Source organism: Melospiza melodia, chromosome 6 (genome assembly GCF_035770615.1).
Source record: "Melospiza melodia melodia isolate bMelMel2 chromosome 6, bMelMel2.pri, whole genome shotgun sequence".
Classification (NCBI taxonomy): Eukaryota; Metazoa; Chordata; class Aves; order Passeriformes; family Passerellidae; genus Melospiza; species Melospiza melodia.
Genome location: NC_086199.1, coordinates 27,139,380 through 27,167,197, shown reverse-complemented (window position 1 = coordinate 27,167,197; position 27,818 = coordinate 27,139,380). Strand labels below are relative to the sequence as shown.

General features: G+C 39.2%; 2 protein-coding genes across 12 annotated transcripts in view; both read right to left on the bottom strand.

The window, feature by feature from the left end:
- The window catches only part of HEATR5A (HEAT repeat containing 5A), a 64,323-nt gene extending 52,558 nt beyond the window's left edge, over window positions 1-11,765 (bottom strand). For 3 of the 8 annotated variants that reach the window (XM_063160412.1, XM_063160413.1, XM_063160416.1), the window contains exons 1-3: window positions 11,127-11,164; window positions 2,039-2,122; window positions 835-1,082 (exon numbers count right to left, since the gene is read on the bottom strand). In XM_063160412.1, the coding sequence (XP_063016482.1) occupies window positions 835-960 (126 nt within the window). In that variant the 5' untranslated portion in view covers window positions 961-1,082; window positions 2,039-2,122; window positions 11,127-11,164. Of the gene's footprint in view, window positions 1-834; window positions 1,083-2,038; window positions 2,123-10,632; window positions 10,651-11,126; window positions 11,180-11,702 lie in introns of those variants that run through there. The other 5 variants (XM_063160411.1, XM_063160414.1, XM_063160409.1 and 2 more) reach the window with 4 other exon arrangements.
- Window positions 11,766-20,164: 8,399 nt separating this feature from the next.
- Window positions 20,165-27,749, bottom strand: DTD2 (D-aminoacyl-tRNA deacylase 2). 4 transcript variants are annotated; one of them, XM_063160404.1, is made up of 4 exons: window positions 27,637-27,655; window positions 26,911-27,011; window positions 22,461-22,530; window positions 20,165-20,516 (listed from the first exon to the last, which is right to left on the bottom strand). In XM_063160404.1, the coding sequence occupies exons 2-4, from the start codon at window positions 26,995-26,997 to the stop codon at window positions 20,191-20,193; spliced, it is 483 nt and encodes a 160-aa protein (XP_063016474.1). In that variant the 5' UTR covers window positions 26,998-27,011; window positions 27,637-27,655; the 3' UTR covers window positions 20,165-20,190. The 4 variants fall into 4 exon arrangements, with proteins under 4 accessions (XP_063016474.1, XP_063016477.1, XP_063016473.1 ...); XM_063160407.1 differs by lacking the exons at window positions 26,911-27,011; window positions 27,637-27,655 and adding an exon at window positions 27,679-27,749; XM_063160403.1 differs by lacking the exon at window positions 26,911-27,011 and having other exon boundaries at window positions 27,637-27,744.
- Between the last annotated feature and the right edge of the window lie 69 nt (window positions 27,750-27,818).

The following is a 27,818-nucleotide window of genomic DNA, read 5'->3' as shown; positions in this document are numbered from 1 at the left end:
ATTTTCCCTGTGGCATGTCAATGCTTAAATCTTTCACCAACAAAGCTGCCTCTTCTTTCTTTTTTTAATGCCTGCTTTAAAATAAAAGAATTCATAGATAATAGTAAGTTTAGCAGCAAAGAACTTTAAAGAAGAAGTTGAGTTTCAAGAACTTGAGCATTAGAAAAGAAAGAACTTCCCTTAAACAATTATCCAGTCTTATATACATTTTTTAATACTCTTTAAAAAAAAAGAACCTGGCACTGTTTTTCATCTATGTATTTCCATCACAAATAACAAACCTTAAATAGCATTATGTTAGTTAGTTTATTCTTACATGTCTACGTAACCTACTCAATATATACCAAACAGTGAATCAAACAATTGGAGAGTTAGCTGGAAATTCATCTTTTATCATTTAAATAGGAAAATTGAAAAAAAAAAACAAAAACAAACAAACAACAAAGAGAAAGATGTTACATTCCTGCTTGGTAACAACAAAGAGAAAGATGTTACATTCCTGCTTGGTAGAGAAGCATCAAATAATTGTGCAACACTTGGTGGAAGCATTACTGACATTCTTCATATTGGGTCTGCAAAATCTTGCAGTAGTAATAGGAGTTAAAAATAATTAAATAAAAAGAATTAAAATTCCTTTCATTGGACAAGTGGCTCTGTTGTTAGAAGGGCTGTGACCAAGAACTTATAACATTTAGAAAGCTAATCCTAACACTGAATATACTATTACTCCTTGTACATACAAGGCATGAGGCAAATAACATTGCAGGCTGCTCTTTGATTTAAAACAAAATAATAAAAAGATGGGCTTTTCTTCTCAAGTCTTATCACACTTACTCTGCTAGTCACTGGTAAAAGTTTTTCCAAAAACTGTAACCATTCAAAAATGAACTCTGCTTTTTGAAATTCACCAAGCTGGTTATATGCTTCTTCATTAAGTAGTAAACTGTGAGCTAACTCCATTCCTTGAAATTTTCCGTAAATCTCCCAACAGAGCGGAATGAAAAAAAATCCAATGAACTATCAAAACTGCATCAATCAGTTTTCTTCCTCATTAATATCTGGCAAATCAGAAGTTTGAACACCTAAACAGGAAAAAAAAAAGTTAATAAAAATCACATTATATATAATATTAATGTTTGACTTACTAAAATTAAAATTTCAAAGGAAAGCCTAACATCGAAAGGAAATTATATATATGGAAAATACTTCTAATTATATACCCCCCCCCCCCAATATCTAAATGCCATATAGCCTCAAAATATAAAACAGAATATTCTGTAGGCTTCACATATAAAAACAGTCAGGGAGATTCTGGTAAAATGTCAACCATCTTTTAAACTCCCAAGCAAATTATCCTTTTCAGAGGTCACTAATACTGCTGAACACACTTTTTCCTATGCAGTAACAATACTATAGTGTAAAGTGATCCCTCAGGTAGTAGATAGGCAATACAAAGCATTGGTAAATAATTCAGTACTCAGGCTGTCATCAAACACAGAGCAGAAGGTTACCTTTACCACTTGCTACATATTTTAAATATAAAATTTACTCACAAAAAAAAAATTATTCACATTTAATTTATCATCATGAACTGTCACTTCAAATCCACCTGAAATACCAAGCAGCTTGACAAGGCACCACACTATAAAACGGCAAGTAGATCTAAGTATACATAGCACATTATACCTCTACATATTTTTTCTGCCTAGGTACATAGAAGTTCACAATTTATTGGTCATCTCACTCCTACAACACTCACAGAATTTAGCTCTATCCTCACATTTTTTAAACATACCAAAAAAAAGTAGGATTAAGTGTAGAGTTTCATCACTGCTTAGCATGAAAATGACATGTATAAGTCACAAATGGTCCTTTTTTCTCCTCACCCAAGGCCTGTTCAAATATCTACCATTTCAAAACCACCTACAACCACAGCAAATTACCCAATTTACACGCCCATCTCAGGATTACAACTCACAGTTGTTTTCCCCAACTGAAAAGATCAGAGTCTGTTGTCAGACATTGGCATTTAACTCACCTAGCAGATAATTCCTCCTCATTGTAAAAACTGTCTCTCTGCTGCTCCAGGCTTTTGTATCATGGATGTTAAGAACCCAGTTTTCTAGGAAAATAATTAATATAAAGATCAATGTTAGGAATGAAAGCACATAAGATACAAATGTTTCTACAGAAAACAAGAATTTCAAAGTCTTGCAATACCAGCAATGTTTATTAAGTAATAGCTTACCAAAAAAGACTGGACCTCCATGAATATTATTAGCTCTTTATATACTACATTTAAATTCAACAGACCCACCATATACACCATACAACTGGGGTAATTTAACTACTGAAACCACCTTTCTCATTTCTGTTTTGTTAACTCAGTTCAATTCTAAACCAGTAAAAAGTAAGTTCAAACAGCATTATAACCATAATAATTTTCTAGAAAGATTATCCAACAACCAGCAAAGGTGATTCAACTGTTCTGAAAATTTCATGTACAATACTATCTATACATGACATGATGATTATCAACCCATTTTCCTAGCCTCCGGATATAATTTTAATACTAGAATTCACAGGCAAAAACATATCCTTGCAAAACTCATTCAACTTGAACTTATTCTGGTAGGACATAAAATACAAGTTGCATGTTATTTTAAAAGCATACACTTTTCAATCACTCTTCAAAAGACTAATGCTGAAAACAAATAAAAAGCGCATGTAGATATCAGAGTAATCCAAACTTCTTTTTGCCTGGTGAACCAGCATTCAGCCTGCTGAAGAAAAGGTTCAAGGTGACCTCACAGCCTTCAAAAGGGTAGGTGACCAAGTGGATGAAGACAGATTCTCTACTTCATAATTAATACAAGGAAGCTTCCCTCTTGACAGAAAAAAAGATTTTCACTGTAAGGATTATCAGCCACAGGGACCGGTGTTGAGACACTGCAGAAACCTCAGGGGCTTCTAACACTTGACTGGACAAAGCCCTAAGCAAAACCATCTCAGGTTATTATTGTAACTTGTTTCTAAATGAAACACTCCAATTGTTTAAGCACACGTTTATAAAACCAATATAAATTTATTTATTTATAGCCTGAATATTTTTTCTTTAAAAGAAAAAAATGTTCTGGTGTAGTTGCTGATCTTTATAATGAACACATGCTAACATGACCAGAAACACTACTGTTTCTCCAAAAAAAGACTATTAGGACTGAATCAAAAGGCTGTCTGCTTACTGTGCAAGGATTAGTTTTATAGAATCAGAACTGTCCATGCAGGGAAAAAAAAAATTAAAAATCCCAGACCTGATCTTTCCACTGCTGATCAACAAGCAAACCTCGATTCCACAAACCTGTATAGAAAGCAGCATGCTCCCTACCCTATGCAAAAAACTTATTTCAAACACTTATTCCCTTCAATAAGCTGTAAGCCTGCACACCAGGGACACTCAAGAAGTTTCAAAAGTAATGATAAAACAAGGGCACATGCATACAAACTTGGGAGAAGCAGGGCAGGAATGTAGGGCATTAAGTTCTCCTGCAGCACACGGTTTTGCAGAGAACAGAGCAAAAGGCACAGGGCTCACAGTGCAAAGCTGAACACAAGCATAGAACTTGGGAATGAGCTGCACTGGATTAATAATAACTATGTCCTTGTTAAGTATACAAGATGTTTCCAGGCAATTTCTAAGAAGAAAGCATCAAACCCAAAGCCACAGTGTCCAGACACGGGTGGGACTCTGCTCTAATTGGAGGCGTGGCACAGCCAAGCTCTGGGCTGGGCAAGCACCAGGAAAGACTGAATGTTCTGTCAGCAACTGGAGCTGCTTGGCCATCCTCAGCCCCAGGAAATCAATGCAAGCACAACCCAAGCACATAAAGATGTGCCTCTATTTACAAGAAACCCGTGTTTAGAAATGCTGAATTATTTGACAGTGCTTTCCCCCCAGTGGGATAATTTGGATGCTTCTCAATATGAAAAAGAAATCTGGGGAAAAAATGTGAAATATAATTAAATGAGATGTATGCTATGCCATCAACCAAACTAAAAAGGCACATATGCCTGATGAAATCTTCATTTGCCAACCAACATGATGCACTATCCTTTTAATTTTGTCTTTAGGTAACTGAAGTAATTACAAGAACTACCTTCCCATCAGTACTACAAGAACAGATCAATCAAAAACTCCTCCTTTTTTTTTTTCTCTGTGAGCTAAGTTTATTTAACATTTATACTATGCTACAAAACTGGCACAAAGATTTATTGGCCAAAGCAGAATAATGTTCCTACTTACTACTAAATTTTTTTTTTCATTTATCAACTGCCAACTTGACAAGCAGGATTGTTCAAGATGGGTCAGAAAAGAGCTCAGAAAAGCTCTTGGAGCAAACACTAGCTGGAATGCCACCCTGTAAACTGAAAGGAATACAGGGTGCATCAAGCATTAAAGGGCAACAGCAACAGTATTGTTGAAATTTCTGACCAACCACAATGAGAAAAAAAGGGACCTGTAGTTTTTAAATACAAGGTGACTCATCCAGGGTAAGACTGATATGAGTAGCTGCCTTTAGCTATTGTCTTTCAAATATGAGAACCCATAGACCACCCATGATACAGTTATAACAGAGTACAAAACCTAAAGAGATCCATTATGTGGATCAAGCTCCTTCCAAGCTAGGTAATCTCCTCAGGCTTTAAAAGATGAGGGAAGTAGACCATAGTTTGCTGTGTATCTTGCACCTGGAAGTCTAAATCAAAAACTGTAACATTAGCAATGAAAAAGCTATGAGCAATAACAGAAACTTAATGAATTTCACTCGTCCTCTTTCTTCCAACTCTTGGCCTATTCTGCTTATGCACAAAAAAATAAGTACCACCAAAAAAAGTAATCTGCAATAAAGCAAACTCCTAACTGATCTCTCACTAAAATCAGCCTGTAAATTATGACTCATTATTTCAATGAAGAGTGACACAAGTAATGGAAACTATTCCACAGACCAAGTTTGTACTTACAAATTCCTTTTCTTTTAGAATTTTTTACATTTAATTGCTGATCCACCAGTTCGTCTCTCTTTCATAGGAACGGGTGCTGCTCAAAGAGAAATCTGATCAACCTCAGTTCTCTGAGCATGAGGCCCAGGTGAGGATCTAATACACAATCTAGATGAGGGTCTAAGTCATTTATACCTACACTGTAGTGAAGAAAATAAAGTGCCACTTAACTTACCTTAGGAACAGTTATTTATATCTTTCTAATTTCAGAAGTATTAACATAATTCTGCACTAAATCTGATATAAGGCAATAAACCTGTGGATTCAATTTTTTACCAATGACTAATCTAGCAGAGACACAAGTGCATAGTATTCCTCTAAGAAACTACCCTGTTACTCATTGACAGTAATGAGTAACAGTAAAAAAACAATAATGAATAATAGTAATGATTAAGATGAAGAATGACCAGTAATAATAACAACCACCAGTGTTTTCACAACAGCTGCCATTGGGCTGACTACACAACCAATGCCATAACCATCCCGCTGCTGAAAAACAGAGCTGAAGCACACTTGCTAGCTTCAAGATGACCCTCCCTGCATAGCCAGTGGTATTTTAACTGACTTCAAATCCATGTTCTTGTCTTCAGAAAGCAAGATTTATTATCATCTGCCTAACAAGTGAACCAACACGTTCCAGAGAAAGCCTTCCAGCCTGACACGTTTAATCCCAGCCACTATTAACAGCTGAGATCAATGTAACTCCTGCAGCACTGTTTAAAAGTTTAATGGCATGATCGTTAGCAGTGCATCTGAGCTGACTGCACGGAGAGACATCGATGCTCAAACCTTTGTTACAGCCTTGCACCTACCCGTTCAGTGTCTTCCAAACATAAACAAAACTCCTGCCCAGCCCACTTGGACTTAATTCCGACAAGAGAAACTGAGTATGATGGGCTTTGGCAGCTGGGCAGAAAAACCTTAAAGCACCGGCCAAACGCAGCTACTCCTGAATGAAACATAGACCAAAATCCAATAGTTACAGTGTACTGTTTATGCTAGCAGGCGAAAATAAAGAGGCACCCAGGTCTGGAGAAGGCAAAAAGTGCAGGTTCAAACTCCAGCAACTTCAAATGGGAGATATGGCCCAGGCAATTTACAGCACACACAGAAATAATCTGATTTACATAAACAACAATTACAGAATCTCAGTAATTTCATAGGGAATAAAAAAGAACTAAAATTTCAGTTTAAATGAGTTGGGAGTTTAGACACTGGAAATATATTGGAGTGGGAATATTCAACACATAAATATATTTATAATTACTGGGAAGACAGAGCAGCCTTTTTTTACTTACTGACTTTTACAAACTATTACCAACTAACTCACAGAGGCAAAGTCTGCCTCAGGATCTTCAGTTAGAGAAGGCAAAGCAAAATAAGAGCATTAGTGTTAAGTGAATGAGTACTGCCACATCCTTTGTGTGGCACGATCTCCACCATTCAACTGACTTGTACCTTTTTTTCTATATACACAAGCTTTAATTTTTTGCTCCAGAGCTAAATGAAGCAAGAGCAGGTAACTTCTGCTCCCAACAAAACAGTGACCCCTCTGTACATGTTTTATGTTCAGTACTGCTTATCACTCTCAGCCTTTCATTCAACCAAAAAAACAAAACAAAACAAAAAAACAAAAAAACAACAAAAAAAAACAACAAAAAAAAAAAAAACCCAAAAAAAAAACAACAAAAAAAAGGGATTTTCTTGTCCCCTTTTACTGCTTTCTTGTATGTATTTTATGTATTTTCAAAGAAACATACAAGCAAATGTAGGAATTGCAGCACCAAGATAAGAAGAAGAGAGAGGAGGAAGAGACAAAGAGAAATTTAACTCCCCTTAAGACTGCTTCTTTAGCAGAAACACTGACTGATTAAATACTTCATGAAGAGCTTTAATAATAGCTTACGAAACCAGAGCCCAGTCTTTCAATGCATACACACACATACCTGAATTTGTCACTCATTGGTCTCATCAGTTTGAGCCAAATTACCCTTGGCATCAAACTGACAAATGCTTTTCATGCATTAATTAATACAGAGCCATAAAAATGCCAGGTATTTTGCAGTGTTATGTTACATAGGGCAGCAGCAGAGAAATTTGAAGCCAAGCACAGAGAAGATGGACCAACAGTGACGTCTGACAGCAGTTTGCAAGAACAAGCCACAAGAGAAAGTCAACACAAGACCACAACTCAGAGCACATGGAAAAGAATACCAAGCTACAGAGGAGAAGGTTCAAAATTTTAAGGCTTTTAAATCAAGCAGAACTATAACTCTAAATAGCAAATTATGAATGCATTAGCATGTGAAAAAACACAGCAAATAAATCTCACAGTTGAGTACTCCAATGTTTTATTGCATATTCTACACTATAGTGGAACTCAGTTAATCTCACACATCTTCCTTCTTAAATAAAAATATGTACACATTTGCATCACATGCTTATCCCCAACAGCAAAAAGCAATTAAGAATCTGACTATGAGCAACAAAAAATAACAGATGATAGCAGAACCACTTCCTCTAGTTATTGCTGAAGATTTCAGACTAGGACAACTTCCCCTTACATTATATTTTTGTATGCAGTTATTGTGCTAAGAAACGTGACTCTGAAATCATAGATGTTGCAACAAGATACTTTTTTCAGCCTTTCCTCTTAATATTGCCCTGGATGAAGAAATTTGCCACAGGAATGCTATGTGTGTGTTGTCTCACTGAAAATTTGGTAGCATTTTTGCAGGGACTTGTTAAAGATGCAACCCAAGTGCATCTCCATGTATTGCAGGCTCCACATATGTAGGTCTTGCAGTGTTCCCACAGCGTTTCAGGCTGTACTAAAGAACAAATATCATGCAGCCCAAACAGAATTCTTGTTAACTTCTCAGCTACTGCCATTTGTGTTGCAAAACAAAGGGGCTGTATTTTGATGTTTTGTGAATAATGATGCCCACACAAAGTGCATGTCTACTCCCACAGGAACAGTTCCAAATGACTGGTTTTCCTACCAAAATGCTTATCAAACGTTTTTGATTTCCAAGTTTTGGAGGAATTACCCTGTATCTGAAAGAGCAATAAAGCTTAAAGGCAACAAAGACCTATGTGAAATCTACCAGAATTCTTGCTCTGGGCTTCCCAGTTTTAGAAATATTCACTCAAAGAATGTGACCACCCACAATCCTCACACATAACAGTGACATTGATAAGAACTACAACACAATATACATTTGCTGAAGTGTGAAAGAAACGACAAGACAATGTCTTCTAAGAATGCTGAATGATTTCTGTGAAGTTATGAGGACAAAGCTTGACACAAGTAGAGAAAAATACCCTGAACAAAGTGCCTGAAACTGCAATAGCTGTTTTAGCAATGCAAAATATTAAAGATATTTTTTAAAACAGTTGGAAGACGTTCATTCATAGTGTCAAAAAGTACATACACTTTGCTTTCATATTTCTTATTATCACTTCAATTTTTATCTCCACGTGAGAAGAATTATTCCAGGAAACCAAGAAACACCAACATTCAGTTACTGAGAAATATAAACAACTATTTCCTGAGCTCCACAGTGGGCACTACTGGCACACTCTGACCTCCCTGGCCCTCACAACCCTTGAATATTATTTAGGTTCATTTCTGAAAGTTAGAGTCAAGACATAAACTTGGCTCCATTACAGGGACCTCAGAACATTATTTTGTTTACAGTCAACCAGGCAAATTGCATACAAATAATTAACCAGTGCTTCTAATAGTCACAGTATCCTATCAGATACTGACAAAGTGAGTTTAAAACATTTTCTTTTTCCCCAAAACTGGACTAAGTAAACTTCAAAAAGCAATAACTAGCTTCAGTCTGAATAAAAATGCATAGAATGCTTCGTGTATATTTCTTTGCAGATTTGAAACCTGGTGTGATAGCAATGCAAGTGCATGAAGGCCACAGAAGTATAAACATCCACCTGCTAACAATAATATATAACAATTTCAATATATGTCTGAACATAGCTTTAGTACTGAGAATGTTGTAGACAATATTGTTTATTTAATATACACAAAATATACCACACTAAGTATGCTGACAGGGTAGAGTTTGTTGTTTGCTTGGGGGGCTTTTTGTCACAATGACAGAAGTTTCAGGAAATTAAATTATTTGTTAAAATGTTAAATTGACTTACAGTAGGTGATGCATATGGATTATGCAGGCTGATTTGAGCCACCAATCTTCTGTAAGGTAAATGCTGAATCCAGTCTAGCTTAGCATTAAATTAGGCCACAGGCAATTTTTGTTGAATATATACTGAAAACCCAGAAAAGGATACTTATTTTTCCTGAAAATCACTATAGCTTTTACTATGATTGGACTTCAACTGCACTGAAACACCGACACAGAAATTTAGCAGCAGCAGCAGAAGCCGTCACAGATGCAAACTCTGCAGGAGACTTGTTTGGCAGATCAGAGATCACTATCCGGGCACCAATCACTGACATACCTCACTGCAATGCTTCATTCTCTAGGTATTTTATGTGGCTGTTCCCCAAAGAAAACTCCAAAACAGCTCAAAAATGTAACTGCCTAGAGGTTTAAAGCCTTTTTGGTCTGCAATGTAGATATAGATATAATGTGTGTCTTTTTAAAGGTTCTGCTACCTGAACCCAGTAAATACAAGTAAAAGCTGAATAAAATAAATGTCCTGCAATCTGAAAATGTTTTTGTGAGAAGGTGTTTCTCGTTATGCTGTTCTGAATCTTAAAACAGATCATCCTGCATTGATTAATAAAGTTTTTGATGTGTTCGCATGCAACATCATGAACAAGTCAGTAAGTCAGATATTTTACTGACGACAAAAACAATCCTGTGTTCAATAATCAAGCACAAGTTTTCAGTGTATGGCTAGACTCAGTGTAACAGTAAACTGGCTTCCTCCCCCCACCTCTTCACTGTGTCAAACCATCAGGAAAAGAAATGTAAACTCCATTCATCACACAACCAGAAGTAATCTATGTCTCAACTGTTACTTCATACATGGACTGAGACTATTACATATCCTGTAGCAAAACACTAAAGCATACAACATACCTTGACTATTTCTGCAGACAGGGAAAATATTTCTGGCATGTGAGACAAAAATAAATGTACAGTTCATGGTTACAACTGCAAGCACCTAATCCTACTAAATCAAACCCAAACTCAAAGAATCACTACAATTAATGAATCTAAAATTCAAAACATATCCAACTTCACTCATAGAAACACAGAGCTGGACTCAACTTTTATCAGCCTTCCTCATCTTCTATCATCCTTCCACCCATATCTCAATAAACTCTATACTTAACTAAACGTACAACATCTATTACTCTTTCCCACGTTCAAAAATGTCAACATGAATGCAACTTTATACATTCTACATTCCTGTGCAAGGTTTTTACCAGTTATATGGTGTAAACTTAGTCGTTGTCCTAGGCAGATAACAAGGAATTCAAACTGCAAAAGCTTACGATAACATTTTCAGATATCAGAATACCCAATATTCTTAATTAACAAGCTTTATAAGAAAATATAAAACCAGACCCCAAAATACCGCGGTACAAGCGAATGCCAACCCCCTGCCGGAGCCTCAGGATCCATCGGCGCCGCACAGGGCAAACACCGCCGCTCGCCCACCGGGCCCGGCGGCACGGCCGCTGCTCCGCCGCCGCTCCCCGCGACACCCGGGCGGAGCCCGCCTGGCCGCCCCCTCCCTCCCTTCCTTCCCTCCCGTCCCTTCCCTTCTCTCCCGGGGCTGAGCGCTGCCCCGCAGCCCCGGGGAACGGGACGCGACAGCACGGGCTGGGCTGGGCTGGGCTGGGCTGCAGGAGCCGCCCGGCCGCCGGCTTTAGAGCTGCCTGTGCGTGTGACACCCACCGACCCACCCGGGTGGTGCCTCCAGGGTGATCCAGCACTTTTCGGGCGCAGGCCTCGGGCAAGCGCAGCCCGCAGGACTCCCAGCAGCGCTCGGCCCTGCTGCCCCTTCACACAGCCCCTGCTGCCCCTTCACAGCCCCCGCTGCCCCCGGCCTCCCGCAGCCCGCGGTACCTGCCGGCCGCAGCGCTCCCGCGCCGCTCTGCGGGCCCGGCCCCGTCCGTCCGCCCGCCCTCCTCCAGCGCGGGGGGCGGCGGGTCCTGCGCCCGAGCTGCCGCCGCCCGCCGGCGGGGAGGGGGGAGGAAAGGGAGGAGGAGGAGGAGTGTGAGGGCGACTCCGGTGCTGAGGACTGTGCAATCGGGCCCGGAGCCATCGAGCGCCCGCGGCGGCCGGGAGGAGGCGGGAGCGGCCGGGGGCGAGGTGCCGGAGGGAACAGAGTCACCGCCCCGGGGCGCTCCGAGGCTCCGCCGTGCCAGAGGGGACAGGGTCACCGCCCTGGGGCGAGGGGTCGCGGTGCCCGAGGGGACAGAGTCACCGCCCTGGGGCGAGGGGTCGCGGTGCCGGAGGGAACAGAGTCACCGGCCCGGGGCGCTCCGAGGCTCCGCAGCCTCCGGGCGATGGGCGGCTCTGCGCTAGGGGGGCGCAGCCGGGGGCTCGCGGTCCGTGTTGCCCCACCAGAAACAGCAACAAAAGATCCCTCCTGGTGATGCTTTGTGAAGGGAGCTCAGCTGGCACTGCTGGGATTTGTACCTGGCTGTGATCAGTGTCTGCCATGGCCTCTGATCTCCAGTCCGCCCCTCAGGCATCCACGTCCGTACTTCCCTGGGAGGGCCCCCGGGCGCTGCCCAGGACAGTTACAGGAACACGCCCTTTATATCGAGCGTTCGTCGAACCCGACGCTTGCAAAAGTTGTTACTCCTGGGTTTCATCAGTATAAGCTGTGATCCCAAATCGATATGGAATCCCAAGTCAAGGAGGAATTCTGTGTCTTTCAGACAAGGTCGGCTGAAACTCCTCCAGGAATTTCACCTCGTTTCTCCTACTGCTTAGGTGGTCCAGCTGGAGGACGTTGCTTTGTCACTTTGTCACTGGGAATTACTTCCACCCTTACAAATTTTCATTAGCAAACTCACTGGTCTTGAGAAAATATCCGTTGGAGGGATTTTCTTTAATGTATTCTGTGATCAGTTTAAATTCTATCTTAACAAGAGGAAAGTATGTCTCTCAATAATTTTTTAGTTTTAAAATAAACAAACAATAATCTTACTGTAGTTTTCTAGCTGATGCCCAGCCATCTTTGGAATCTGGGACCCAGAAATCTCACCATAAGCCTGTGTTTTCTGGGACTGTCTTCTTTAACTTGTGCAAACAGAATCTCAGTATTATTAAGACTGGAAAAGACCTGTAAGATTAAGTCCAATCTTTGACTGACCACCACAATGTCAACTAAACCATAGCACTAAGTACCATGCCCAGACATTTCTTGAACACCTCCAGTGATGGTGACCCAATCTCCTCTGTGAGCAGTCCATTCCAATGTTTAATAACCCTTTCTATAAAGAAATTCTTCCTGGTGTCCAACCTGAACCTCCCCTGGCACAGGGGTCTTCTTGTGCTGTCACTGGTTGCTGGGGAGAAAGGGCTGACCCTCACCTGGCCCCAGCCTCCCTCCAGGCAGCTGTGCAGAGGGAAGTGTTGTGGTGAGGGAATAATGCCTGGGACACAAAACCACAGGAGCAGAAATTGTGTCTAAACCTTGCACAAGCTTGTGCATTCGACTTAACATAGGTTCATATATTAAAGTTTACATGTAGGGGATGCTCTGTGAACATCTGTACTCAGTTATGCAGATGATACTGCTGAGAAATATTTCAAAGAGCGCATGCAGAGCTGCCTGATTACATTGTGCTGTAGAAGCCATGAGCACCAGGCTGTGTTACCATATATGGACACTGGTTTCATTTTTACTAAACTGACTGTGATAAAAAACATGAGCACTGATGCAAAGACGTTTTAAAAAATTCTGGCAATGGATGTGGTAATGAAGAATATGCTTCACACCTGAAGCAGGAAATTATTTACATATTATGTTTCAGAGAAATCAACTCCACAAGCTCGTACTGATGTAAAGGTGTTAACTTGTTTTCAAAAATCACATACATTCCCAGGAAATTATCTGGTAAGTTAACTTCATTTTGATCAGGAGCTGGATTGCTGTTACTAATACAGTGATTTGCAATTTACTTGTGAGAAAGATCTGCTGAACAATTTATATTCAAAGACTGTTAAGTGATGACTTTTCCATGAGGAACTCCAGAAAAACAAGAGCTCTCTGACAGTCCTGAGGTACCAGAAACTCCTGTCAATATTTGTGAAGGATTGATCATGTTTAACTCAGAAACAAATAAACAACCCCAAATCTAGAATAATTTTTGGAATATTATTGCTGTTATTATCATTATTACACCTATTATTCAATCTGTTATGGTAGCAGGCAGAGACCCACTCAAAATTAGTATCTCATAATGCTGAGTGTTACATGAACACAGGGCAAGACAAAACATCATTCATTAAGAAGGAAAGACTTGCTCAGTTTTTCCAAAGAATTATCTTGCCCAGCCCCCCAGGACACATGATATCAGATCTAAGTAATGCTTTGTTAATGCTAAACTGATATGAATCAATTGGAATAACAAGGCACATTGATGCAGGATGCTCCCTCCATCTCTGGTACATCAGCTTTAGGGTTGCTTTGTGCCAGCAGTGCTTACGTAAGAGTCTGTCTTCACTGGATTTATAGCTAACCTTGATTTTTACCATTATTTTTCCCTAAATTGGTCAACAGACTGTTAAGCATGCACTGGTTCAAATTAGCATCTGCTTTAGCAGTTATGCATGCTATTTTTATTTTTCCCATTTTCAATCTGAAATTTAAAAAAATGTTGTGCAAATTTATTGTAATTTGTTCTAATACAGAAAAAATGGGACAATTAGATGCATTCACCAAGTATTAATTCAATTTTCCCTTTCCCCATTAGTCCTGACTGTGCTTCAATAACAAGTTACTTAAGAAAATAAGCAACTGGCAAATATTTGAAATGCTCAAACCTACTGATCAGTCTTCTCATTAGTCTATTTTGGTAAAGTGGGTTGACTGATTTAGAGCATGAGTCAGTTCTGCCATACAAATTCCAGACATAGTAGAATATCTATACAGTCACATATGCCTCCGAGTTAAATATTTTCATTCTTTCAGCTTTATAATCCTCAGTGACTCTAGAGGAAGAAAAAAGAATGTATGCCTTTGAATTCAGTGGGACTGTCCACACATGAGTAAGAATCACAGGACTAGGGGCCTGATTTGAATCAAATGTTACATCACCAAATAATTACATGGCAAACAAAACTAAATCCCATTATATTTTAAAATCATTAAGAAGGGATATCTTTGTATTAATTATAAGATTAACTATTTTGTTTTATTTTCTGGAGGTGTGTAGAACCCAATCAATTTTGGCCTGTCCTAGCCTTTGCAATGCTTTAGGCGCCAATATTGCTTTTTTTTACAAACTGAATATCAAAAATAATGTATATATTTATGCTACAATACTGCTTAGGCTTCTTTTTATTCCCAACACAGTTCCTTTTTGTACAATCACAAAATGCAAGGCCTGAGTTCCTGCCAAGCAATTACACAGTCCTGCTGTTATTTTAAATCCTAAAATGCAAATAAAACTATTATGCAAGCCTAGATAATGTTAGATAGAACTACCAAAATGGAAGGGGGAAATAAGAAAGTTAGATCTAGGGATGGATTGTCAGCTAAATATGAAGGCCTCCCAAAAACCTCATTCATCATTAATCCAAAACAGTCTCTTTTCTAACGAAACACATCTAAATACCATTAAGCTCCTTTCATTTTAAACACATACTGATGTAATAGGGCATCTATTATGGCACTTACACCAGTAAATATAATTAAGGTGAATGGAAAGCAATGTTAAATTCAGAGTAATGAGATACATATGAACTAGAGCAGTAAGACAAGAATGCCATTTATTTGCACTCCCATGCTGTCTGGATCACCACTATTTTAGAAATACTATGAGGTGTTATTTGTACTGATACCACACTGTGCATTGAGATACTCAAAGTGCTCTGTGAACATTAGCGTAAGTCACATTTGTGAGGCAGAGGCTAAAGGAGGAGGTAGTGAAAGGCAACTTCCTGTAGCTCCAACAAAGGTGAAGAGAGGTAAAAGCATACTGCCTTCTAATGGAAAAAGAGGATCAGAGATGATGTTTTACTTTTAGTGAAAGGGGGAAAACCCAGTGGTTTTAAACCTCTTTCCCCCCGTTTTGACTCTTTCTTTCAGATCACAGATGGAAAAAGTAGAGCAGAAAATTGCTTTGCCCAAAGCCACACACTGGCAGTAATTGGACTAGAAGACAGCATTGGTTTAAATGGAAAATGTGCAATATATTCATAGTATTTGGGCTATTCTAACTGCTGTTTCTTTCTCTTGTCCACATACACCATTTACTTTTCAGCTGTAATTGCATGGCACGTCTGGTAACAGAATCTTTTGGGAATCTCAGAGGATTCCCAAGTTCTGAGTTGCTTTCAAGAAGCTTCAAGAAATGAAGAAAGAATAAAAAAGAAATACCAAATTCATCAAGTTTTGGGTGCTGTTTCCCCAAGAAAAACATTAAGGAGGAAGCTCTGCTTTCTGTTCTTGTCCAGCAATTGTGACTCTGATGTTTAGAATAAAGCAGCTGGTGGATCTCCCAGACAACCCAGCGCTGTCCCACAGTGCTGTGCAATACATTACACAGTGATGGTCATTGTTTTGTCCCATGTATGGTCTTAAGGATCAAGACACTGAAAACAAAAATAGATAGCCATTTATTAGATCATAATTGAGATGCAAAGAATTTAAGAAATTAAGTCAGTCACAACAGAGTTTTGTGGCAGACCTCAGGTAATGAATGTCTGTGCATTTGTGGAGACCACTGTAGTCCTCTGTGGCCCACTGCTACTCCAGCTTCCAAAGAGAAACCATGTGTTTGAAGGAGTCCATAGAGAAGACAGGAACAGAAACTAAAAGCAAAAAATAACGGAAGCTTAAAAGCGTCATCCCTCCTTCTCCAAAAAAGCTCTTTTTATACCAGAGGTGAGACAGAGGTCCAGCAGATCGTACTTTTACATCCAAGTAGATGTGAAACTTTGTTCTCGAAGAGGAGCTAAAGAGGAGTTATGGCATGGAGTCATAATGAAAAATTTTTGTGGAGCTTTTGTGGTAAATGAGATCAGACATCACAGATGCATTAAAAGACCTGGCGAAAAGCACCACAAAGGATGGCAGATATCCAGCAGCCCATCAAGTGGCTGCCATTTCAACATGGGGACCTGCAGAAACTGTTGTGTGCAAAATCTTGTTACAGGCAAAAATAAATCCACCCTATGTTTAGAGTCACACCAAATTTATTTTAATTGAAACCATAGCAATTTAATAAAAGAATGATTATCAGTCCAAATATAATTATTGCAGAAAAACAAAGCAAATAAAAAGAAAGAAAATGTACAGAAGGTCTCAGTAATAAAAATATGGTAAGAATTGTTATGCATGCACTATTTAGTACTTACCCTCACCCTCTTCCTGGCGTCATGCTTGACCTTTCACCTCCGTGTGGTTCCACCTTGTAGAGGGAGCACAGTGCATCATCAGCATCTGGAGTTCTGTGCCTGCAGGAATGGAATGTTGATGTTTCTGATTTCTTCTTTCTCTCCATTTTTTGGCAATATCTCTCACTTGGGGTTCTTTTTATACATTTTCTAATAAAGTTTTTACTCCTTGCTTTTCTTTAATGGCCTGCAACTATGTATTTTTCTTTTTGTTAATCTTAAGTGGTTTGCTATATACTCATTCTTTCTTCTCTTTTTTATCCCTAAGAATAGTTTTGCCCAGCTCCAGTTTTGTATTTCTTCAACTGACCATTGGCAAGTTGTTTATAGCCTTGGAGTGTCCAGTGCCAGCCTGTGCCTCAACTCTTACTATCCCACACCTCTACTTTACACTGCAGTTGGTGTCTTCACTTCTCAAAGTTCCTGCTGGTTTAATAGGCCTATATTTCTGTACCCTGTAACACCCTGTAGGAGTCTTACATATATAACTCTACACAGAATAAATACTAATTATTAGTATCTGTATAACAACTGTGGTTACACATAAAAGTAAAACAAATTAGCAATAACCTCCTGTCCTTAGAAAAAAAATTGTTACAGCCAAATGAAATAAAACCAAAGAGAAGCCTGAGGAAAGTTCCTGTAATAAGCCTCCATCCTGAGCTCTTGGAACACTTGGGACAAGGCCTGTGGACTGTCACTGGCAGTAGCAATACAGTTGCAAGTATTACAGGGCTACGTGCTGTTTATTAATTTCCAATTCTGGATTAATATTTGTATGTTGTAAATTCATATGTTGCATACTCTATGTAGCAGCAGAGGTAAAAATTTCCAGAAGGGGCATGGGAAGGAAGCAGGAATACTGCTGACTGAAAAACAGCCCCTGAACTCATTAGTGAGTGTTTATGAGCCCTGTTCATAGTCCACACATGCTCAGCTTCAACACACTGGGTGTGTGCACTGCAAACAAGGTCACAAAAACCTGATATTGCAAATTCCTGCCTGGCAGTTCAATTGGACACATAACAGCATAAGGACAACTCCTCACTTTATAGGTTATTTCAAGGAAGTGGGGAATATTAAGCATCTTTTAATGGACATTCTCTAAGTATAGAAAGACATTCTCTAAGTATAGAACAGGATAATTATATGGGGTTTTGTCTAGTCATATTACGGAAACTATTTAAAGCAGAGTCAGGTCATCTGTTTAAAGCATATATTCATGGTTGAAGGGAATAAGCACTTGGCTTAGAAAAAGTAATATTAATCAATTTTTTTATCAGTAGGGCCCAGCATGTTATTCAGAAATGGCTTCCTTCAGTAAATGGATTGTGAATCAATAGTAGATATAAATAAAGCAGTACAAAGGGAACAGCATTCAACAAGCTGCCAATCCCTGGAGCAGAGGATGGCAGAAATCAGTATTCCAAGATGGAAGATGGATACACAAATCAGAAATGGGCAGATAATACATAAATATCCACCTTTCTTATAAAAATTTCAGAGTTCTGTCTGGCCCTAAGAATCACTGAAATGTACATTAGTTTTTATCTGCTTTATATGACAGACTGCTATGAGATAGAGTTTGGTTTGAAGTCTTTTTTTCACTAAACATTTTCAAGCTTATCCCTCTTAGAAACCTTAAAGTTCTTTAAATATAATTAATTGCCAGGCTGCCAATGATCTTTCTGGAGACAGGAGGTAAATTAAAAGCTGCAGACTTTGTATTATTCCTCAAAGAATCAATTCTTGAGATACACTAAATACCCACAATTGCTGTAAGGTCTGTGAAAATGGCATTACTCAGCACTTTTTAGGATTTGACCTCCAACAGAAAGAGGATTTACAATGTTTTTTCAAGCACACAGATAATAATGAATTTGTATTAGTTATTTGCATCAGGACAATATTATTTAAATCTTGCTAGTAGGAACTTTGAACATGACTCATACTGTGTCTATCATAACTGTTAATTATTAATGAAAAAATATGTCATTCGGGTCCTAACAGCTAATATTTCCAGGCCATTTGTGTAAATGGTTGTTTTCAACTGTGACAATGTCAGTTGCCAGGAATTCAATATCCCTATTTATTTCATAATTATTAAGCATATATTATGCTAACCTGAAAAAAAAATCATTATTGTCTTATCAAAACTGTAAGTTACTTATCTGTTAAAAAATGTGATTCTCATGGCATAGTTTGAGCCTACAGATTATATACTCAATGTTTTCTACAAAATGAAGATAAGAGTATTTGTAACTACTGGCCTACAATTTAGGATTGTGCAAGCTGCCATCCTGACTAACCATAAGGTTTTACATTTCTTCCAGAATAATTTTTTATTCAAATGGCAATTCTGGATAATTGCTGCAAACCATACAAATGTCTGATATCACTTTGAACCCTTCTGAACCATAATGCTGCATTAAAAAGAGAAACTTGATTCACAGGATGAACACATTTGTATCAGTTTTGAATTTGCCACATTTTAATATAGCTGTTCTGTCCTTACTGCCTTTCCAGACAGAATTTCCCATGATATCTTCTTAGCACCATCTGTTAATAATGTTTGTAACAGAACTGCTTGGGGGGTCAGCTGGGAAGGGAGCCCCAAATGTACCAACACTGCCTATAAAAGGAAAGCTAGTGTCTGCTAGCAGCTTCACTGGACAAAAAGCTGGAAGGAAGCAATGGGGGCAGAGGGAACAATGAAATGGCAATGTACATTGTACCATCTTTACTTTTGTTTTCATTTGAATGTTTCTGTTCTTTTCCTGAGGCTCTGTTATGAAAGAATTGAGGAGACAGCAAGACCACAGTAACAAGGACATAGGCCAAGCTATAGCAGGCAGCCTATCACAACACATCAGAGATCTCAGAATGCAAACTTCAAGCAAACAATTCAGTGATACTGCTGGTTTCTAGATGTGCCTCACTTATTCTTCCCTGCAAAGCCCATGATCAGTCCTGTACCCTTACACACTCCAGTTGAGGGGGATGGACTTTCTTATTTAGTACTTACTCTATAAGAGGCTAAAATTCAGTGAATTTGTTTTCAATATATCAGTTAGTTAGAAAGCATTGACATTTTATAGATAGAAAACATAAAGGTAAAAATTGACATAAGTTCATCTAAGGTATTCTTTTTTATCTATAAACCACTTCTTCAAGCTATACATGTAATAATTTTTTCTTAATTTTTTAGTAAAAAATGATTGCATTATCCCATTTTTGTTCACAAACATTTTGAATTATTGGGTCAATATTAACAAATATTTTAACCACACCTCAGATGCATATGAGCAAAAAACACATACTCATTATAGCAAAGGAGTCTCAGGCATCCTCCTATTAAATGGGATTGGCAAAACCAGCACAGATGAGTGAAAGCCTTTTTTAAACTATCTCCCAAGGCAATCAAGCACTTTAATGCTGAGGAGAAAAAAAAAAAAAAAAAACAACAAACCAAAACAAACAAAAGACACCAGAAACAACAAACCAAAACAAACAAAAGACACCAGTACTGTATTTGGGATACAATTTATTTTTTTCAAAATTCGATCAGGTGAGTGTAAGGTCCATTTGTATCCAGTTTTAACACCTGCCTGTTTCCATATGTGCCATGCTTGACAAGAACACCAGCTTCCATGCATTTGGCATTGGCAGCCAGCTCTTTTTCACACAGAGTCACAAACTGAGAATAAAGTTCCAACCCTTTTTCTTTTTCAATGTTTGCATGGTACTGCATCCTTCTTCCCTTTGGTTTACCACCTAGGGTGGCTTGTGGTATGATGAGTACATCGCCTGGTAAATCAAGAACAGAGACAAACTCGCCATTTTCATTTTCACTTAATTTAACATTCAACAGCGTATCGACTGCAAATAAAAATAAAATAAGAGTTAGTATTGCTGAAGTGAATTAAACAGAACACCAAAAACAAGAGCCAACAAGTATTTTGACAAACCACTGAGTAAAAGAAACTCTTTATTAATGAACTGAAAATACAGACAATCAATAAATACTTAACCAACTAATACATCTGAGTATTGTGAGGAATGTGAAGGATAATAATATTACATGTCGAAAGTTCTAGTTTTGGGGGAAGTGACTGGCTATCTAAAATCCTAAAGTTGATTCTAGTTGGACACCCCCAAAAGAACCCAGGATGCAATTAGTGAGCCTTCCTTAACTGCTTGATACTCAAATAGGCAGCATTTGCACAACACTCCACAATGTAGGACACACCATCCTGCAGTTTGGAGAGTGTTTTGCCTGACTCTCTTTTCATTCTGGTAGCAGCAGTTTGCAGCAGGACCCAGCACTGATCTGAGCTGAAGGCAGAGTTCCAGAGTTTGGTCTCAAGTACAGCAAGCGTCCTTCAGTGCTCCACTCTGAGACATGCAGCTATCAGTTTGTCACTTGAGACAGGAGGTGGGCAGGAAAGTCACATGCAATTTGGCTTATAAGCCAGAGCACAGAAACTTGCAAATAAAATCAATGAATTTACTAACTTTAGATTTTCTGGTGTTTCTGTAACAAATCAAATCATTACCCAACTCTGTAAAAGCTGGGAGGATACTAGTCATGCCTCCAAACCCTAAACATAAATGCTTAATGCTGTTAGAAGCAAAACAGCTGAGTTGTGATTCAGGAACCAAACTCACACACTTAAACAGATTCAAAATATATTTAGGAAACAATATTCTCTAAGAGAGGCACTCAAGAAGGATGGTCCTAGATGAATCTCCTGATAGGAAACAGAACTTTCTTTTTCTGGCCTGTTTTAGCTGCCCCACAGCTGAAAATATAATTATTCTCAAGCAACATTCTCAGGGAACTCTCACTAGCACAAAATAAATTTTTGTATCATAAATATTTAGCATTACAAAAGGACTGTGCCCTCCAAGACCCAGAGAGAACGCCCCCCAGGAGTTGCTCTCAGCATTTTTAATAACAGCTGTACTTGTGCACTGTTGGTCTCAGCCAGCAGCCTGAAATAGACTGAAATAGTGAAATAATGTTACACAATCTTTAGCCAAATCACTAGTATCAGCCAGTCATAGAAAAGGGGCACTTGTATCTGGAATATGCAGCATCACAGAATTTCCCAGGGGAACCAGTGCTACTGATGGAGGAAAGGAGGGAGAAGAAATGACATAAAAGTAAAAAAAACTAAAACAAAACAGAACAAAAGAAAAATCAAGTCCAAACAGCACTGGATAAAGATAGAAATTGCTACTACTTGACCTTATCCACAGCATCTTCTCTGCTTCAATGTAAATGTTAAAGTGCATGTGTAGAAGAAGACAAGAATTGCAGACATTGATGTTATTGCTTCTGAACCAGAAAACTGCACATGCTAACAGTGGATGTTACCACTGAAGTGAGATGGGAAAGACTCTGTTTCATTATCCACACAACTCCCTCTACCGGCTATGATTTGAAATATCCTGCACATACAGTGAGATCAGTGGCAAAATACTTGTCAAATCATGCCATGAACTATTTGAAACTCAGTTCTGTCCTGGACTGAAGTTATTGCCTGACACATGTAATATGGTAAACAGCAGATGCAGCATTTTCTTTGTTTGCCAGAATGTTATCAGGGGAATTTGTTTTTTATGTTGGTCATGAACAGACAGACAAAGAAACAAGAAACTGTCAAAAGAAGCAAGACAGACCAAACTCCTCTTTCAGCCAGGTAATTGAGTTAGAATAATGCCATTTCATGGCTTACCCAAATGGCTGCTACCTTCTCTGCCTCAACTGCTTTTCTTCCTTTTCAAACAATACAATAATGCATATGGATTATATCATACCAATTTTTGGGACAAGATCCTCGTCAGCACCTTTGAAGAAGCATATGTAGATAACAAGCCCTCTCTGGATCTACAAAAGATTACAGAAAACTATGTCAGTCTTTCTCATTATCTACAATGCACACTTATCATTGAAGCAGTATTGAAAATGACAAAACCACATAACAAAGAGAAGTTTTAGTTATTTAGTACAGCTTCAGACATTGAGTTTACACCCCACACTGTAGAAGATAAGATATTTACTCATTATCTGCAAAATGCTTCTACATACAATTAGGACAATTTATTAGTTTCACGTGAAGCCAAATTTAGTTGGAATGTAGACTGTAAGTACTAACATAGGTGACAAGATGAATTAGTATAGTTAAATCCAGCATAAGAAATAATTTAAGCTTTTTTCCATCAAACTTACAGCTAAAATCAATTTTCAGTATGAGCTATGATATTATTTCCAATTATGAAACATGAAAAACACCACAGGACTTGTCAAAGAACTGAATTTTATTTTGATGTTGAAAGTAATCTAGTACAATATAATTCTGAAAAAAACATAGAGCCTCTTAATTAAATATTTAAATATGATGACCAACAACTGTGAAGTTGTTCAGAATATTATAAAGTTGTTTGAAATACTATTTATAAGCCTGGGTAAAATCTAAGTGGCAAAATGGAACTTTTCAGCTGACTGGTATAAAGTAAGGGATATGCCACATCTTTAGCATTCAGAGCAACTACTCATAAGAACTATGTATTTGAGGGAAGAATTAGGCCTCTACTGAGGAGAAAGCACAAGAAAACTCCTGTGTAGCTTTTCTGCTCACTTGGTTAGTCCCTAAGGAATGCACATGCACCAGCCATGCTGTACTAAGCCAGACTGACAGGCTGTGCAGCCAGCAGCACCTACGCCTCACGCACAAGTGTACCTGCATGGCTTAACTTCTCTGGGAAAAATCCCACAGCATTCACAGGCAGACAGGATCCACAGACAGTATATAAAGAAACCTCCCCACTGCCTTGTCAGAAAAAGTATCTTTTTAATTTTGTTTGAGGAAACAGAAATGTCAACTTGTGAAATACCACTGAAGAGATGTTAAATAGATTGGCACAGGAAGGAGTTATTAATGCTATCAAAGCAAAAGGACAGAAAATGTGAGTAGCTTAGAAAAAATACAAAATAGCTTACAAAAAAAAATTCCTCTATTTGTTTTTTCCCCAAATGATAAAGGTTTTTGGTAAAGAAATCTTAGCTATACACATAAGATTTTTGTCCCGTTGTTATTGCAGAGATTAAACAAAATGCTCAAGGCAATGACTGAGAAAAGCTATGCCTTCTCAACTATTTTTCCAGTGACTAACTTCTGAAAAAAGAGAACACTGTTTCTAGCCAAAATGTCACATGCTGAGAACTTTGAAAAGCTTTAAATGGCTTCTTTTAAAACACTTTTTTTGGTACAATCTCACAGCAGTAACAATATTCTGCAAGCAGCTCATTTTAAAGACACAAAAAAGTATGTAAAGTGACCCCTGCAAGTCATAAGGCCAGACAGATATAATAAAATACATCATCATTTTTTCCAGACTCTGCTCTTATTTGATGTTTGTTTTTGAATAAAACATTTATCACAAGATGAGACACACATATTGAAGAAAATTAGAGGGACAGGAGGTTAAATGAGAAAACAATTAATTCAGAGACAAGTTAAAGCTGAAAGAGGATGCTTCTATTTATACTGCATGTTCATGGTCTTCTAGAACACTTCACAACCATGATAAAGTTGAAAGCTGTGCAACTATTAGTAAGCTGAAACTTATGGTTTCAACTATGACTGAAAACTGTGGTTCAACACGTACAGCCATGTTTCAAACCCTGGTTAAGTCTTACTTTATTCTTTAGTTTTCTTAATTGAATAGAAGATGTGAAATTAAATGCAATTACAAGACCAAACCAAGTAATAACAATGTCAGTCTGACCTTATACCAGTCTTCCAAGTGTCCTAAGACTTGTGCTCGTTGTCAATGTAATGTGTAAACTTTCCAAACCAAAGCAAAACCACTGCCATTGCTGCAGCTCCTCCGTAAGCGACCAAAGCCTAGCTGACTGCTCCTCAGACCTCCATTTAATGCACAAAAATTCCAGCAAAATAACACAAATAAGAATATCATAAATTCAACATGCTGGTGTGTGAACAGCCACTGCAAGGAACCTACTCAGTGACCAGACAGGAAAGCTGTGCTCTATGTGAATCTACTGTGAGCAGTAAATGCCTACATAAATAAAGCAGCAAAGCAAGATACTGTGCAACACTGGCATTTATTATACAGTGTCTTAAATAATTATCAGATCAGGCAACCTGCTAAACCAGGTCATGAAGGGCTGAAGTACCCAGCCCCAATGCCATATAGACAGTCTTAGCAACACTGTGTCCAAATGCTGCTTTTTAGTTCTTTGGCAGGAAAAGACAAATAACTGACTCTTTTCTCACCCTCCTTACTAAATACATTCATCTGTATTTTTCAGGATTTCATTAGCAAAACTGAAATATATTCTGCAAAATATTATCTCCACTTTTTACTAATTTTTCCTCCAAGAAAATGCAGTGAATAACAAAATCTTCTTAATTCTTAGAAAGTCAGTTTGTGAAACTACCTTACATAAATTATTCTGTGACATTTCCATTTCAAGTTCAGATTTACTACCCTCTGGGAAGATTTCCTCATATTTCTTATATTCAGTGTGGCAGAGATATGACATCATCTGCCACAGGTCACAGAACAAGTCTGTGCCTGGTATTTTGCACCTCTTTTTGCCATAGTAACCAGAAAAGAAGTCAAAGGAAATAAGATAAGGAAAAGACAGTTTTCGTTGCATGACGTGTAGGCACTTATACTTTTCAGCTGAATATTCATTTTATGTTTCTTTTCTCCCACAGTTATGAAATACACCAAACCTTACCTTATTTCACTCCTACCTTTACAAAAATTCCTTTTTTCTTCCTATTTTGCTGTTTACATAAACCTTTTATGCAGGGTATGTAATCAAAATTCCCCATAAACAAGACATCCTATGCACAGTAACCCTCATCAGGCCAAAAAACTCAATCATGAAAACACAATGAAGGCAGAGGTTCATGTATAAAGTACACTCCTAACCTTTTTAAAGATAAGGAACATCTGCTCTGAAGTTCCTAAAGTACCTACAGGGGTCTCTTACAGCTCAGAAGCTTTGAATACCTACCAGATATGCCACTTACAGTATCCTAGAAATGTCTCAAAGTCAGGTCCTACTTTTAATTTAATTGGTCATAAAACATCAGGAACCCACCGGTTGATGTAAATAATCGTTGGTGATGTCTGTACTTTTTTATCTTTTTGGTTTTGCATTGACATGCAAAAACAGGGAGTAAAATTACCCTACCAGAAAATGTCAGCAGCAAAATTCCCTTACAATAACCTCTAAAGTAGTCACACTGGAGAAAAAAAAAAAAAAAAAAAAACAACAAAAACTTCCAATTGGCTTTTTTTCTGCATGGTGACTAGTTCTTGTTAAAACAGATTTCTCTTAAAAAGCCCCAGGTACTCGGGAAAGATTTCCAAGTACCCATCTCAAATATTAGTAAGATTCATGTCTGAAAAATATCTCCTGGAGACCACCCAAATCTCTTTCAGACTCCTTTAGTGATATCTATTACTTTCCTAGTGATTTTGCAAATTAGAGATAAACTACATAACCTCCTTGCAGCAAAGTTAATCATATCTCTCAACCACAACATGTACCTTTTAAAATAGTTTAAAAGAAAGACAGCAAAATTACATTTCTGCTTTTCTTTAGTAGATCTACAATTACTTCTGTGATTAGCAAGCCAGAAATAGATTATTTCTCCTATGGTTAATTTATGCTGTGCTAAGTGAATTTTATTGCAATTAACCTTATACTGAGAGGCTAACAATGCAGTATACACAGACACACTACACTGTGAAACCCAGTATCTGTGAGATCACACTTATTTCCTCCCAGTAAAACATTCTGGCTTCCCAGACCATACTGCAGAAACTAGTTCGGCTGGATCCACCTGCCCCTTCTGAACAAAGAGAGGAATGTTTTAAGGCTAATGTGGAAGGCAAAGAGTGTACTCTTTTCAGATGTGCTGAATGAATGCACAAACCCTTTAACCATGCTAGAGCTTTTACTTTTTAAAATTTATGGAAGTGACTGTATTAAGCCCCTTCTGTTGTAACAGTCTTTAAAAAGGGCAAGAGACCAAACCAAAAAACCCATGGGCTAACTAGTTGACAATGGGCAGAAACGAGTTATTCTAGTGTAGGTAACTCCCAAGCAGCGACAACTGCAGCAGGTCAGTGCATTCCAAAGGGCAGCAGCCTTCGTGCTTCGGTAAAGAGCCCCGGGCTGCACGCACAGCACACCGACCGAAGAGTCTGCAGATCCACCTACCTCCCCCAGCAGAAGACTGTGGCAAGAAAAGGGGGAAAATACAGTGTTTTCCTTAACGTGAGTGGTGGTCTGCATGGTAAATTTCATTTCTAGTTAGTGTTCTGGAAACAAACAAACAAACCAAACAACATCAGAACTACTGCTGCCATAGTCCCATAGCCCTACCTGGCCTTTATTCTGCAAGTTAACACTATCTCACAACAAACTAAAGCTGACAGCTGAGCCCACCAGCCAAGGTTGTAGTGTTTCTGTGAGTGTACTTCAGAAAAAAAGGAACAACACAGTTAGATGGGAGGCATGTGGTCGTGGAGCAGTCGTGATCCTGAAGAGGCTTCTGCCTGCGTAGACTCTGGAGCACAGGGAGAGAAGGAGCAGCAGACAGAAAGCGCTGTGCGCCTCCTGCCGCTGGTCCCTTTGCCGAACGGGCTGACCGCAACCTTTGCTGATAACCGGGGGGGCGAGGGGAGCGCTCTGCAGCGGAAACGAGACGAGGCTGGAGCACGGCCCGAAGCGCAGCCCAGCCCGGGGAAGGAGCGGAGCTGCTCCCCTCAATGTCCGAACGCCCCCCCTTTCCCGCCGGCGCACGCGCGCAGGGCCCGGAGCGCTTTCCCGCCGGCCGCCCCGCTCGGCTCGGCTCGGCTCGGCTCGGCTCGGCTCGGCTCCGCTCCGCTCCGCGGGGGGAAGGCGCGATGCCGGCGGCGGGGGGCGGCCCGCGGCCCACGTTACCTCCACCCACTGCGCCTCGGAGCCGCTCTCGGGCGGCCGCACCTGCAGGCGGGCGGAGACGCTCTGCTGCAGCAGGGCCCGGGCCCGCGCCGGCCGCGCCGCCGCCATGGCGAGCCCGCAGCGCTGAGGGCGGGGCCGGGTCACGCCTTTCCGGCACCGGCACCGGCACCGGCACCGGCACC